The 14,582-nt window shown below is 25.5% G+C and overlaps 4 protein-coding genes across 10 annotated transcripts; 2 read left to right on the top strand and 2 right to left on the bottom strand.

The window, feature by feature from the left end:
- Positions 1-618: 618 nt before the first annotated feature.
- On the bottom strand, positions 619-7,592 carry Strump (WASH complex subunit strump). 2 transcript variants are annotated; one of them, XM_076310041.1, is made up of 18 exons: positions 7,444-7,592; positions 5,987-6,191; positions 5,754-5,856; positions 5,372-5,563; positions 4,852-5,066; positions 4,415-4,781; positions 4,012-4,287; positions 3,701-3,926; positions 3,367-3,602; positions 2,986-3,237; positions 2,702-2,884; positions 2,505-2,621; positions 2,222-2,394; positions 1,769-2,031; positions 1,508-1,691; positions 1,216-1,433; positions 993-1,146; positions 619-927 (listed from the first exon to the last, which is right to left on the bottom strand). In XM_076310041.1, exons 2-18 carry the CDS (start codon positions 6,106-6,108, stop codon positions 774-776), a joined length of 3,435 nt encoding a protein of 1,144 aa, XP_076166156.1. In that variant the 5' UTR covers positions 6,109-6,191; positions 7,444-7,592; the 3' UTR covers positions 619-773. The 2 variants fall into 2 exon arrangements, with proteins under 2 accessions (XP_076166156.1, XP_076166163.1); XM_076310048.1 differs by lacking the exon at positions 7,444-7,592 and adding an exon at positions 6,284-6,405.
- LOC143146074 (uncharacterized) lies at positions 7,328-9,597 on the top strand. 2 transcript variants are annotated; one of them, XM_076310081.1, is made up of 5 exons: positions 7,328-7,558; positions 7,733-7,869; positions 7,961-8,226; positions 8,818-8,960; positions 9,244-9,597. In XM_076310081.1, exons 1-5 carry the CDS (start codon positions 7,499-7,501, stop codon positions 9,388-9,390), a joined length of 753 nt encoding a protein of 250 aa, XP_076166196.1. In that variant the 5' UTR covers positions 7,328-7,498; the 3' UTR covers positions 9,391-9,597. The 2 variants fall into 2 exon arrangements, with proteins under 2 accessions (XP_076166196.1, XP_076166205.1); XM_076310090.1 differs by having other exon boundaries at positions 7,644-7,869.
- LOC143146062 (uncharacterized) lies at positions 9,553-12,654 on the bottom strand. 2 transcript variants are annotated; one of them, XM_076310061.1, is made up of 6 exons: positions 12,290-12,654; positions 11,187-11,281; positions 10,839-11,063; positions 10,511-10,725; positions 10,176-10,439; positions 9,554-10,066 (listed from the first exon to the last, which is right to left on the bottom strand). In XM_076310061.1, exons 3-6 carry the CDS (start codon positions 10,974-10,976, stop codon positions 9,808-9,810), a joined length of 876 nt encoding a protein of 291 aa, XP_076166176.1. In that variant the 5' UTR covers positions 10,977-11,063; positions 11,187-11,281; positions 12,290-12,654; the 3' UTR covers positions 9,554-9,807. The 2 variants fall into 2 exon arrangements, with proteins under 2 accessions (XP_076166183.1, XP_076166176.1); XM_076310068.1 differs by lacking the exons at positions 11,187-11,281; positions 12,290-12,654 and having other exon boundaries at positions 9,553-10,066; positions 10,839-11,011.
- LOC143146088 (microtubule nucleation factor SSNA1) lies at positions 11,317-14,544 on the top strand. 4 transcript variants are annotated; one of them, XM_076310122.1, is made up of 4 exons: positions 11,318-11,675; positions 12,618-12,831; positions 13,770-13,969; positions 14,145-14,544. In XM_076310122.1, exons 3-4 carry the CDS (start codon positions 13,781-13,783, stop codon positions 14,250-14,252), a joined length of 297 nt encoding a protein of 98 aa, XP_076166237.1. In that variant the 5' UTR covers positions 11,318-11,675; positions 12,618-12,831; positions 13,770-13,780; the 3' UTR covers positions 14,253-14,544. The 4 variants fall into 4 exon arrangements, with proteins under 4 accessions (XP_076166222.1, XP_076166237.1, XP_076166215.1 ...); XM_076310107.1 differs by lacking the exon at positions 12,618-12,831 and having other exon boundaries at positions 11,317-11,675; XM_076310100.1 differs by lacking the exons at positions 11,318-11,675; positions 12,618-12,831 and adding an exon at positions 13,342-13,517.
- Positions 14,545-14,582: the final 38 nt, after the last annotated feature.

Genomic DNA, 14,582 nt, shown 5'->3' with positions numbered 1-14,582 from the left:
ATAAAGACTTTAAAAGTTACCAGAATATATTGTTCAATATGTAAAACATTATTTTCTTATAGTTTGTAAGCAATAAGTGCGGCCGCTGGCGTCTTCAATATCCTCATAGCGGCCGTTTAGCCGACGAAAGCGCTTATGTTATTTACTTTATCATAAACGATAAAATGCAAGGTATAATAGAGTTTAAAGGATGTTGTAACGTTACATAGTCAAGATAATGCCCATAATTTATTTTGAGAATATTATTTTGATGTAATTCGAAATTATTGATGCTATAAAGTACGTTACAAAAGCGACGCACTCTCGCCGTTTGCGGTGAATAGCGCCGTTAGCCGCCAATGCGTATACAAATACCTACTGTAGATGCTGGTAATAAAGTCCCATTCCTTTAAGATTGCATTTTCACATATGAATATAATTATCACATATCATTAAGTAATAATTATACTAAGAAAGTATTTGTTCAATATTGTTAAAATGAATTAAAATTCTATTTATTTATTGTACGATTTTTAATTTATTTGCTAATAAAATAGTTCAATTTAACGAAACTTAAACGAAATATTTAATTCGTAACTAAGCAATACATTTATTTCAATAATAAACATATATTTTTATGGTAATAATAGAATTTTATTTTTTATGTTTAACAATAACTCGTATAATTAGTATCGTATATTTCAATACATGTATGTATAAAATACAGATTTATATGTGAACATATGTACAAAATAGAGAATATTCATTCTTTTATACTTCAATGCAATGTATGATTACTTAACAGTCTTCGCTTGGAAATGATCCATGATAATTACAGGAATTTCTTTAAGAATAAATGATTGTGGTATGCCAGAATATTTTGTAAATAATTCCAAAAAATGTAAGGTATTAGTTCCTTCAGAATCTCCATCAGTTCCCGTTTTTGCACTAGAAGTAGAATATTAACGTCAATGCATTTTATAGTAAGATTATATAGGGAAATATCTTTATACCTGTCTGGAGTCACACAGGAAAGAACATATGTACAAAGATATTTAACATAACGAATCATCGCGGAAAAAGTACACTGACGTAAAACAGTTTGTATTCCAATTACGAATATTACAGCATCAAGAGGATCTTGAGGTTTTTTACTTAAAAGACTTCCTACAACAAATTTTACTTATTATTATATTTCTTATATTAAAATATTTAATTATGTACATAATTGATTACCTGTATTTTTACAATAGTGCAATTTAGGTAATTGTGACACAGTAAGTAAAAATATAATAAGCGCAATATTATTTATATTTGGCGACTTAATATAAACATTATTATGAGGATTACTTATACCAGTCCAATTTAATCTGACACTAAGTTCGCGCAGTAATTTATTTTTGTTATCCTCATTTTGGTTATGACCTTTCTTCTCGATTTCAAATAAAATAGCTCTAAAAAACCATAAAAACATATAAAATTCATGTACTAATGAAAGAAAAATTTATCAAAATGTTAATATACATACGTATTTACAGTTTGAAGTGCTGCTTCCATATGCTTAGCTTCGAATTTACAAGCAGTGTTTAATTCATATGCTATTTTTTTTTTAAGAAGTTGATAATGTCCAATTTTTAATATCCACTCAAGTAGTTGAGGACAAAATTTATTAGAATAAGCACTAACAGAACTATGAAGTTTTGACACATTACCTATACATGTATATTAAATAAAGTAAATTTATTGAAATTTATTGATCATAATATTATAGTAAATTGTAAAACAATACCTTTAGGTTTGTCAATAGAATTTAATATCATTTCAAAGCAGTCAAGTGTAGACGTCCACGTTTTATTACGAATGTTCTTTTCTATATAATGACTCATATTATCTAATTCAGTAACAATATAAAATGAAATAAGTTTATCAAGTCCTGTTAAGCCGGGTGTACCTATTGCTTCTAATATCCTTGAAAAGATTTTATAATTTAATACTTCTGCTTGCGTTTTAAGATCATACCAGGCAAGGGAATGTTCAATATAAACAGTTGTCCTAAAAATGTATATATGAACATAAATAATGTGATAATAGAGTACAAAACAATGGAATAATGAAAATTAATATAATGTTACAAAGCATATATTTACAAAAAAAAACTATTTCTTTACTTAAGGATTTTGATGTAGATTATCTTTAAAACTAGATATTGGTAAATATACTTTTTTGATAGGAAGAAATTTACCTAGAATCAGTTATACGAATAAGTTCACGAGCAAGTCTACCAATAAATGTTACGGAACTATTATCCAGTACAGACATATGTTTATCTTCTTGAAGGTATCTCCACGATCTTTCTGGAGTCCAGGAAGAGCCTGTATATTCTTCTTCCACTGCATTATTTATAATATATGTTATCTACAATATAATTCCAAAATTGTGAATAGTAATTGTATATATTATAATATACTAACTTAATATTTATACAATTTAAAAGACTCATATTATACATCTATGGGTTTACTTACTTCTTCATGCCACATTTTTAAACTATTAATATTTATATAATCTTGAATATACTGAAACGATTTACGATAACCATCCATAATTGCAGCTAAATTATCAAGTTTTTGTATTAAAGATATCTAAAATAATTCAGTATTAACATAAAAGTAATTTTCAATAAAACATATAAAGTAGTAAACAAATTTAATATAAATCTTACTTTTGATTTTGGTTCAAAAACAAGACCACTATCCAAAGCTAATGTAACTTTCTTTACAAGTTCTTGTCGTATACCATCTTCCAAAAGGCGATGAGAATCAACTCTCAATACTCCTAGTGGAACACTTCTTAAAGATAATACTCCTTTTGTAAACACTGACACAGCATACGTCAATTTAGCCATCTAAAAAGAGTAAAATTTTTATACAATAATACAAATCTTAATGTCACTCAAATTTCCTTCAATTTAACTTTTTAAAAGAAGAGTTAAAAGTTAGGATGTACCTTCAATCTATTATCTAACTGTGCATAATCTTTCAATTTGTCTTTTGGTAATTTAGTAGGAATTTCCTTAAATGCATTAGTTTCAAGGTGTACTATCTGGGCAAGTAAACCAAATACAGTTTCAGGTATTATTTGCAAAACACGCCTTGCATATTTTTCTAACTCCCTGCTATAGTATTGTGATACAGATGACAAATCTGCACTTCGTGCTTGATTTACTCTTAGTAAAGGGGTTTCCAAAGCTGAAGCCATCTGAAAACATGATAAATATAAGTACCTGGATAATGAAATGTATATGGTTTAATAAGACATAAATATTCAAGCGTAGTCAAACTCAAATTGATATACAAAATACAAATTCGAGTAAAAGTTAAAATTTACTTTCAGAAAAAGGGCTTTTAATTTTATTACGGTTGGAGGACTTTCTTTTATACTAGCTTGCATTGTATCGATAAATGATTCCATTATGTTCCACGCGTAACAACAATCTGTCACTATATTTAAACTGATCATGGTGTCTTCTGTTATGCTTCCTGTGCGCAACATATTATGTAATATTTCACATGTATCAGCTAAATATTGTGATATATGTAAATTATTTTCCAACTGATGAAATTCTAAAATAATTGCAGTTAGAATAATTACTTATTGTAAATCAATGTAATAATATAAAGTTGAATTCTTGTGTATGCATTATGATTTATATTGTAGATACCTTGCACATGTTCTAAGGCCTGTAATAATTGTACTATTTTTCTTCCATCTTCTTGTTGTAATGAATCTATATGCTTACTCATCTGCATAAACCATGAATGTAGATCTTGAATTCTTTCAATACCATCAAGAGATTTATTACCACCAAAGATTTGAGCAAGATCTGTTATGCGTTCAACACATATTCCCTTATCCCTAACCCATTTAGTTTCTTTATCAAACAATACCTATATATAAAAAATTAAGTTTATAATACCTGTTTCATTGATTGTGAATACGATCACATAATTTAGGCAGTATTATTAGTCATACATCTTTGTATAATTGTTTGACATCTTGTTCAATCTGAGCAGTGTTTAATAACAATTGAAGACAATCAACTGTTGTATATTTACTTTCATTTATTATCAATTGCCTGAGCATACGTGAACGTTTTGAATCTTCTAGGGATATAGTTGACATTGCTGTATGTAAAAGTATCCAATGTAATGTTACATTACATTCTCTTACTAACTTTACCAATGATCCTATTGCACTTTCATCCAAAGTAACTGCTAATTGTACTTCTTCTGTTTCAGATATTAATTTCTAAAATAAATTTTTAATACAGCCAATAATGCATGTATGTTACTAATAAAATAAGCATTATAGAATTATTAATTTAAAGTGATATATTTAATATAATTTTAGTTTTAAAAGGTGCAAATATAATTACCTTCATTTTTTGACCATATTTTTGGGCAATTACTTTTACATTTGATGATTCAAGGGTATTATTAAGCGCTGTTTTTGCAGCTTTATATGGTGACCACCAATCACATAAATTTATTACTATTCCCATATAAATACTGATTACCCAGTTATCAGGAAAAAATCTGTCTACTATTTCTCTCATAATAGCTGTATGTGTATGTAACATGGTTGGCTTAAATGACAAAATTATAACCAACATCGATGCTTGATTAGAAAAAGCAGCACTACGATGTTCTGGATGTGGAAAGGCAAGACTTTGATTGTACACTTCATCTGAACGTAAACGTCCAATAATATGTTCTATCAAAGATTCATTTAATGGTACTCTCCTATAAAATAAATTTCTATAAATAGAATATCTAAAAATATTAAAAACTTGAAAAATCTTAAAAGACCTACTTAAAATATTCTTCAGGATAATTTGCAGGTCGCTTACTAGAAGTTTTAGAAAATCCTGTTGAACGAAGTAACCTACATATATCATCAACACGTGTAGAGGATGAACGTTGAGCATTATACCGATCATAAGATACAAGTAATCTTTCCCTTACACATCCTTCAAAATGGTAATCCACCAAGAGTAACATCACTCCGTATAAATATACTGCCTCACACTATTAATATAAATATTATTATTTATTTTTTAAAAGATTGAGTAGAATATTCTAAAAGGCTTTTAAAGTGGAAAATGCTATAATAATTTATACATTAAATGTATTTTAAAAGTTATCTTTACATCAAACAATATTTAATCAAAAATGAATTACTTAACTATCAAACATTGAAAATTATACAATAAAAAACTTAATGTTTAAAATAATGATATACAAGAGACTATAAAGACATGTTTAGTAAAGTTTATAATGAAAGTATCTTTATTTTCAATTATGAAGTAAATGTTTATAAACCATAAAGATACCATTAGTTGTCTTCCTTCCTCATTGAACATAATTGAATCTATAGATTGATGAATATATATTCCATCTTCTAGTTCATCAACGTAAAAGTTTAAGTCGGTAACATATTTGTGTATACTTTCAAAAGCCAAGTAAAACCTTGAAATTATATCAGAAAAGTTATTTCTCAATTCTTCATCTGTTTCTTGAAGAACCTATATAAAAATTACAAGTATTAGTTGAAATTTCAATTACTTTAGTTAAATATTTTGATCTATGCAATGAAAATTAATTGTCTTCATAAATTATTTATACATATATTGATAATTTTATTAATGTTAAAAGTAAAATGACAAAAATTATTTACATTTATTAATACATTTTTGTTACTTTTTATCTACTTACTGGATCATTTTCAATTTTCTGTTCGTAAACGCTAACCGATTTAAAATATGTAAAATCAATTATAATTGACCCATACTTTTGTACTATTTGTTTTGAATCCAAACTGCAAAATTGAAGAAAATTTATGTAAATTTTAAAACTAGAATTAAATAAAATAAAAATAGAATAACTTTTAGAATAATAGTATTTATTTTATTAATAGAACATGTGTAATACTTAAGGATATAAATAACCTAAATACTGGTGGCACATAATCCTTTAATCTCATCAATTCTGCTATAATGGCATTTCCTCGAGACACCAAACGTAATAAATTTTGGCCGCAAGTATTATTAGCTGCCAAAAAGTCACCCATTTTGAAGATTTTATTTTAACAAAGATAGCTGATAACCAATTGACATTGCAATAGGAACAAACGTCAATGGTCACGTTGAAAGACTGCAACAGAAAGAACCGTCAAGATGATATATCATATATTCAAAAATTAAACACAATATATTTTATATGATATGATATAAAATGTATAATACCGTTAAAATACTGATAAATATGTACTTAATACTTCATATCAGTTTTAAAACAAATATTTCGAAAAACAACTATTTACGTACATACGTAATATAAATTAAAAATGAATCAATATTTGTGCAAAAACTATTGAATTTCTGAAGTACACTTTTTATATTAACACTTTTAATTTTTTTCTTATCATAAAATGTGAATTTATTGTGCATAAGATTTTAGTACTTATTTTACATTATAATGCATTTAATAGAATATTTATTACTAACTATTAACAATAATTATATTATATGCATAATAAATTAGTTTAAATTTAATATTATTTTATTATTTATATTTTCACTACATCTCACACAAAAAAACTATAGTCAATTATTGCATATCAATTTCAATTTGAGATGCAAGCATAGTTGAACGATACAATAGTCTAATAACAGACATGTTATTCATGAATTGTATATACACAAAATTATGTGTGCATGCTAAGCTTCACTAATGTTCATATACATGTAATTGAAAATGCGTGCATATAAAATAAGAATAATATTCTATTAAAGCATATTATTTGCGGGATATTTAAAATTTGTAATACATCATTAATCCAAAAATTAAACTATTAGAAAATATAATAAGTGGTTCAATAAGTTTTGTCGTTCGATAAAACTTATTGAACAACCTAGTATATCATTGTATTCTAAAAATAAATTACGATACATCTAATCTACATAGATTAGTTCCATGAATCATTATGAAATAATAATACTCTGACAATTTATAATTATAATTAATATTTATAAAAGTTTATTGATTGTTAAATAAATTACTATTTGTTACATATTTTGCGTTTTGAAAATGAATGCCGGATGTATAATCTAGATATGACAGGTGTTACAAAATAAGATTCATTAGTAGTTCATAATTTACACTTTATAATAAATTATCGATCCACTAGCCAAATTTTTATGAAATATGTAAAGCATTTTCAAAATAAATTCTGATACATGTTACTAACCATTTTGTATATTTCATTTAAATGACGTATAAATAAATATATTAAAATGATATAGATTTAATAAACAATAATATATTCATTAGGTTGATAACTTTTTATAAAGTTTAAATAACTTCACCTAGCATTTCAGCCAGGCGACAATTAAATAGAACTTACCGAAAAGAAAAGGTACACACTTGACGCGTTGGTTCTTCTTAAACGGCAAGAGTTAATGAACATCAATATTGATGTTATTTATTTATCTGTTCACATACCTCACATTTTTCAAGATGTAAGTAAGGTTGAATAAAACATATTTTATTTTGTGAATTACATAACTAATTCTGAGTGAAATACGAAAGAAAAATAAACTACAGATTTCGATTGTGGTTAAACATAAAAGTTATATACTCAAAAAAGTATATATGATTATACTACAAAAATGTTTAATCTTTTACATTTGAAGAATATACTTATAAACATGAGTTTAATTAATAAAGTGAAATGTTTCTACCGACCGTTACCGAAGAATTTATACCTCTCTGTGTTTTGTAAATCATATCATACTTCCGTTAATCATGCATGTAAAATAAGAAGTACAAGGTAATGCATAATATTTTATGATTTCTAAGAAAAGTTTTTCTTCTTAAACTAGTGTTGATTTTGAAAATTGAATATTTTTATATGTACACAGAAAATCAAATGAAGAAATTAAATTACATACGTTGAATCCAGATATAAACGTACAAAACAATGTACTATTGTTTAAACATATCGATATAACTAAGTTTTTTGTAATGAAATTTTTTATATTTGGATGGTTGTTTTGTTGTACAGTATTATTTTACTACTGTTATGATCCAAAATACAAAACACATTTGCTAGAAAACATATCTTGGAAAGATTATATAAAACAATGTGGACTCAATTTAATTATATGTTTATATCTAAGTTTAACAGGTAATAATATATAATTTACAATTAATTCTTAAAAAATATACATACATAATAATAAAAGATATGATATATTTGTATATGAATTTTTAGAATTTATAGAGCTATCAACAATTGTAGGAAAGAATTGAAAATTATTTTTTGTACATTGAATACTGATAAGTTGCGGCTAACCCAAAATATGGTAATGGCAACTTTTCAGGAAAAGTAGATAAAGTTTGATCATTGTTATTTCTCTTGGTGTGGCTTTGCATATATTGAATTAAAATGAGAATAAGTAAGAAATAGAACAGCAAATAATACAGATACAGATAACATGAAGGAAATAATTGTGCTACAGCTTCTAAGGATTTGCTGTATAAAAGTAATTTATATTAGTAAATTCTTTAATCTTTTATAATTCATATAAAATATATTTATCAATTGTTATTGTATTTACATTTCTGAATTTTATTTGTGGCATATAATATTTAAATAATATAAATATTGACTATATAGATTTGAATCAAGTAGATTTATGTATATAATATTCAATGTGAGATAGCTTTATCATTTATAAATGAGATTCTTTTTCATATTTATATCTTTTTTATTTAGGGCCTCTCCTGGTTTTGACTTTTCATCTAGCATATAAGCGATGTGTAAAATACATTATTTTACACAAAGGTGGTGAAGAGATATCTATAATTACTTACCACTTATTTAAAAATGAAAGAATTTTAAAACTTCCTCTGAATACGGTGAGTAATAATAGTAAAAAATTCAGCTAACTTGAGTGTTTTTTTTAGATTTACTATTCATAAAAATAAGACTCAGTTACTAAATTAATGATTTTTATATTATTCTACAATATTTATATGCTTGTTAAACTTTTTATATGAGTTTTATACATTTTATAAAATATTTTATATAACATTATAGATTATCTTCTAAATTATATGATTCTATGCCAAGAATCATGTTAATAAGCTGTTTTATTAGAAAATAGTAGTTTCTTAATAGTTCTTATTTATCATTTTTAAGGTAAGCAGTATTTGTTCAAGGAGCGAAAAGAAAGTTTATATACCAATCAAGATTAAAGGTCATAGCTTCTATTTTCTAATAGATGGTTTGGGGAAATTTGTAAATGAAAATCTATTTGATAACACAATTGGAACTAAAAAATTTTGAAAATGATTGTTATCCAGTACATAAAGATTGACACATTAGGTAATGTGATCATAAAAGTGATGCATGACATAAATAATATTTATTATCAAGACTTTTACTTGTTAACCATTTCATTCATTACATAGAATATGTACATTTAAAAGATTTATAATTTACATCCAATACTTTATTGATTGTAAACATATGTGTATAAAATAAATAACTTAACGATTTTATACAAAATACAATTTTACATGTTATGTTATCAGTGAAATAATATTTCAATAACATAGATAGACATAACTTTTTTTTGTTTTAGTGAAAGTTAGTTCATCTATAGGTTTTAGGTTTTTTAATCCTTTATACTCTTCTAATAATTGTATATATAATATAAACATACTAAATATGCTCAAATTTTACAAAAAGTACATATTATTGTCAATATCTTTGACGATCATAATATTTATTTGAATATTTACTTAAACGATCACTGTATGCATCATCTTGATACTTATCTTCAGCCTTATAATATACTTCAGGTGCTGAACCTACATGTCTTTGCCAATATCTTGTCCAATAAAGATCCTCTGGATTAATGTCTTGTGGATGCTTTGCATTTCTAAATACATGTACACAGTATATGAGACTTCCCATCAAAGTTAAAAATCCAAATACAAGAAACACTATTCCTAAAATCCTGAAAGAAAATAGCAATTTAGTTAATTTCTACAATGTATAATACTACAATATATAGAATTAAGAAAGAGAATTAAGAGGCAAGTTATTTTTATTAACTATGTACTTACCAAACTATTAATGGTTGAAAAAATTGAATTACTATAACAAAACCTAATGTAACAAGAATTAAACCAAGATTAAGAAGCAACATAAGGCAGCAAACTCCCTTGGTATTTGGACAAAATGGATTGGGTGTTGACATAGTTTCTATAATAATACCATCTTTCCTAGATGCATGTGATTTTACTGATTTTGCAGAACCATAACTACAATGACTTGGTGCTCGATGACCCAGTCTTGAGCTTGGAGTTAAACTGTGATGCGACACATGGCTAATGATTAAATAACAATGTTTATAACATAATGGTACACAAATAATATTATAATTTGTTACTTTTACAACCTTATATCTGAAGTTGCTCTATATGCAGCACTTGTAACATATATGTCTGATCCATTATCACATATGCTACCATGTGACGCACTCTTACTAAGAGGATGGAGACTGTGCCTGGAAGATCCAGACAGTATAGAAACACGACTGTTGGGTGTGCTTCGTGATCGTCTTCCTTCCTCCTTTTCATATTTCTCTGGACGATCCTTTTTCATCGTTTTTACCTAGAATTTAAATGTGTATAACACATGAATCGTTCAAGTTTTTACTGTTACTATATATGAGTGACATAAATTTACAATTATAGATATGAATTACATGTATAATTGCAAATTACCATTGTTGTGTGGTCAGTGGGAACAATATATTCAGATATTGTGCGATCTGATGGAGCATGGTGACTCTCATCTCCATCAGTTAAATAGTCTCGATTTGTACTAGTATGATATCCCACATATCTTGAAGTATGAGTCATTGCAATAAATATGTTGGCACACTTTTTTTGCAAAAATTACAAGGTTGATGATTAATTTAAATTATATATTACTGACAAATATTTTATCTAAAAAAACAATGAACTAGAAATTAAAGATATATGATAAAATTCAAAAATATTTAAATAGCAGAAGTACACATTTAAAATTTTTCATATATTGGAAGAATGATAACTTTTAATAAAACTTACTCAATAAATATTGAATGATACAAAAGAACATTACTGTATCACAGATTTTAATAAATAATATTAATTTTACATATGAATATTATTTATAATATTGCCTGTAAGAAAATTATTATTTAATAAAAATAAGTAAATTTTTTTTGTATAATATAACGTTATTATAAATATAATTCATTATTATTAATAATAAATACTTATCGTGAAATACAAATATGGTATATCAACTATAGATGAAACGTTATTTATTGAATAAGATAAAATAGTGAATTAGATTTTTCAAAATGCTACGTAGGTAATAAAGTAGGAGTGGCATTCTTTGCAAGTGAATTATAAAACATGTAATTATCATAGAATTCTTCGATTGTATGGAGTGTGTCGTAATGCAGTTGCGCCGGTAAAGAAATCCTAATTTAGTATCGTGATGTCATTTGACAAGGTCGTGTGCATCTTCAATCGGTAACAACATTATTTTAAATGGCATGGTCACCATTGGTATGCAATTTTCATTTTCTTGCTTAGACGTTTAAATATTGTTCATGTATATTTTTAATAGTTTATATTAAAAGATGATATAACATAAGATATAACTTTATGTACAATGAAAATTTTGTTTTGCGTATATATCAATTAATATAATTTATAATGTAATCGGCGATGTAAAAAATACTGGAATTAAAATCATATGTTTGAGTATTTTGTTTAATTTTTATTACTTTCATTATTGCATAGAACTATGCAATATGTATATATACATATTCTGTATTTTTATTGTATAATAAATTGCAATAATATGAGAAGTTCAAATATATACACATGTACTACACTATGCGATAAGTACATATATATGCAGATATATATATTATATGCTATGAAAACTCGAAACGATAAGAATGAAGATTTTACGTGCGCAAGCGCCATAAGTCATGTCAATTTAGGACCAAACGTTATATTGTTTTTCATTTTTGTTGATTTCTTCGATATATTATCAAAATAAAATTTGCGTCTGACTAATAAAGATACATGAAGAAGCAAGATAGGAATTTCGATATGACTTCAGACTTTAACAAATGGCACAAATAATAAGATTAATCTTAAAATTGTCATACCTGAAATATCCATGTTGAAGAAGTGTGTCGAAAGTAAATTTGATCAATAAGCTATCGATCGAGATTTTGTATGAAAACTTCACAAGTTGTTATAAACTGTTGTTTATCCACAAAATGTCCTTTTTTCGCCGAAAAACGTTGGTCAAACATGTAATGATACCAAAACATATCGTGCATTTGCTTTTACACGTATTAGTATTAACGGTACACTATACATTGTATATTTTAACAAAACATTATATAGCTATATTTTGAAAGATATACACGAAATCATTCTAAGCACTATTTAGATGATATTGATTTATTCACGTTTGATCGATCAATGTAGGTAGAGCACAACTGTACAGGTTTCTGTGGCTTTCACGCTTTCTGCTAGAATGAAGATTCCGAGCGAAAGGTGCATTTATTGTAGCTTGCCGGACGAAAGCACATCATGAAGCCTTTAATAGGCAAGGCGAAGAGCTGCATTGTTTTTCTTTGATGCAACATTCTGTTATTAAATAAAATGTAACTTTTAAACTTTAATTGCTTGATTTATAGAGGTAGACACTTATTAAAATATCTTCATTACAATTATTAAAAATATTATAATAACTTTATTTTACTCATTCATATAAATTACTAAATATTTAAATATTCATATGTACTGCAATATTATAACATATTCAATAATATGTATTTAATAATTTCAAATATTTGCTATAATATTTACATCTTTTTATTATTAAAAAATTGAACTAATATTGTTTATAAAATACTCTATAGATTCTCATCTGTATATAAGTAAACATAATGTGAAATACTATATTCAACAAATGTAGATTGAATATTTGTTTTAAAGCATGTTTTGTGTAAGAAATACATACATTATACAACACATTAGAATTTAGAATTTTTGAAACATGCACTTCTAAGTGTATATTAAATATACTGTTATCATAAATAAATTATAATTATGATTTTTAAATTCTAACGAAAAATTTTATATTGACAATTGCGCATGCGTTGAAAGTAACTTCTTCTAAAGTTCGCGGTAAAACTGAAACGCTTGTTTGGTTGTATACTCTTATCTATTTGGAGTAAATTGTCAGTAAATTTTGTTAGTGGACAAAATTCTGTTTTTTTTTTTTGTTGTAGACATATTGTGATTATTATTTTGTGCATGGAGGGTTTGAAATGTCTCAGCACGGTGCGGCTTTACAAACATATAATCAAGAACTTGTAAAGTGTAAATGACTTCGATATAACCTATAATTTATATTTAGCAATTTATATTCATATTTATATTTAAATTTATATTCATCATTTTTATAATGAGTGAAAAATTTAATTTGACTGTTAGTCATTTTATTTTAAAACATAATTACAGAATGTGTATGACACACACATACTTATATAATTTATTGTTTTACTTATAAAATTGGTTGTTTTAGATTCATGTACTTTGAATATTATTTCACTAGTTTTTAATACTCTTTAGGTTTAGAAGAAATGAAATCGAGACGTACAGAATTGCAAACTCAAATTGAATTACAGGAGAAAGAAAAAAATAATTTGCAAAGAGAAATAGAAAAATTGTCTTATAAATTAACGCGCTTAAATAATAGTTTAACTAAAAGAATAGCTGTTAAAAATGAATATGACAGGACCATTGCTGACACAGAAGCAGCATATATAAAGGTATATTTATTTGTAATTAATACTTCTTTTTAGTTTCATAAATATTCTATACTTTTAAAATAAACACGTTTTCTACATTATTCTTACAAATTTTGAATTTAAATAATTTTAAAAGTAGCTTCATTATTATCTTATAAATATATAATAGTTAATATAAAACTTAATGTTATTGCAGATTTTGGAGGGTTCACAGCTGCTACTAAATATGCTTAAACGAGAAGCTTCAAATCTAGATCAAACATTAGGTAAAGCAAATATGGAGAAACAACAATATCAACCATAAATACACATTAAAGAGTGCATGGAATTAAAAAATATGAAGTACATAAATTTAAAAAATATATTTATAAATAAGAATATCAATAGAGACAAAGCTGTTAATAACAGTTTGAGAAGTACAAAATTGTAAATATTTCTTAAAATTCACAAATTCTTTTTTTTAATTCCTATCATATTTACATATTAACATATTTTACTATTTTGTTTTAATGTTTTCTTACAATATATTTATACCTTTACTCTTACAGTAGAATGGTCATTACTAAAGCAATGGTCATTTCTTACTTTTTAACAGTTTATAAGTAAATAATACCCATATCATGTATTGAATATT

The sequence above is a fragment of the Ptiloglossa arizonensis genome, chromosome 1 (genome assembly GCF_051014685.1).
Source record: "Ptiloglossa arizonensis isolate GNS036 chromosome 1, iyPtiAriz1_principal, whole genome shotgun sequence".
Classification (NCBI taxonomy): Eukaryota; Metazoa; Arthropoda; class Insecta; order Hymenoptera; family Colletidae; genus Ptiloglossa; species Ptiloglossa arizonensis.
Note: the sequence above shows the minus strand (reverse complement) of the source record. Positions and strands in the feature narration are given on the sequence as shown.

Coding starts and splice junctions, on each gene's coding strand:
- LOC143146088 (XM_076310100.1), top strand. CDS start 13,466: ATGTCTCAGCACGGTGCGGCTTTACAAACATATAATCAAGAACTTGTA. Junction 13,518..13,769: donor TAATCAAGAACTTGTAAAGT/GTAAATGACTTC, acceptor AATACTCTTTAG/GTTTAGAAGAAATGAAATCG. Junction 13,970..14,144: donor CAGAAGCAGCATATATAAAG/GTATATTTATTT, acceptor ATGTTATTGCAG/ATTTTGGAGGGTTCACAGCT.
- Strump (XM_076310041.1), bottom strand. CDS start 6,108: ATGGGTGACTTTTTGGCAGCTAATAATACTTGCGGCCAAAATTTATTA. Junction 3,238..3,366: donor TAAAAGCCCTTTTTCTGAAA/GTAAATTTTAAC, acceptor TCATGTTTTCAG/ATGGCTTCAGCTTTGGAAAC. Junction 1,692..1,768: donor TTCTATTGACAAACCTAAAG/GTATTGTTTTAC, acceptor ATACATGTATAG/GTAATGTGTCAAAACTTCAT.
- LOC143146074 (XM_076310081.1), top strand. CDS start 7,499: ATGAACATCAATATTGATGTTATTTATTTATCTGTTCACATACCTCAC. Junction 7,559..7,732: donor TACCTCACATTTTTCAAGAT/GTAAGTAAGGTT, acceptor TTACATTTGAAG/AATATACTTATAAACATGAG. Junction 8,961..9,243: donor TAAAACTTCCTCTGAATACG/GTGAGTAATAAT, acceptor ATCATTTTTAAG/GTAAGCAGTATTTGTTCAAG.
- LOC143146062 (XM_076310061.1), bottom strand. CDS start 10,976: ATGACTCATACTTCAAGATATGTGGGATATCATACTAGTACAAATCGA. Junction 10,440..10,510: donor AGAGCAACTTCAGATATAAG/GTTGTAAAAGTA, acceptor TTTAATCATTAG/CCATGTGTCGCATCACAGTT. Junction 10,067..10,175: donor TTTCAACCATTAATAGTTTG/GTAAGTACATAG, acceptor ATTTTCTTTCAG/GATTTTAGGAATAGTGTTTC.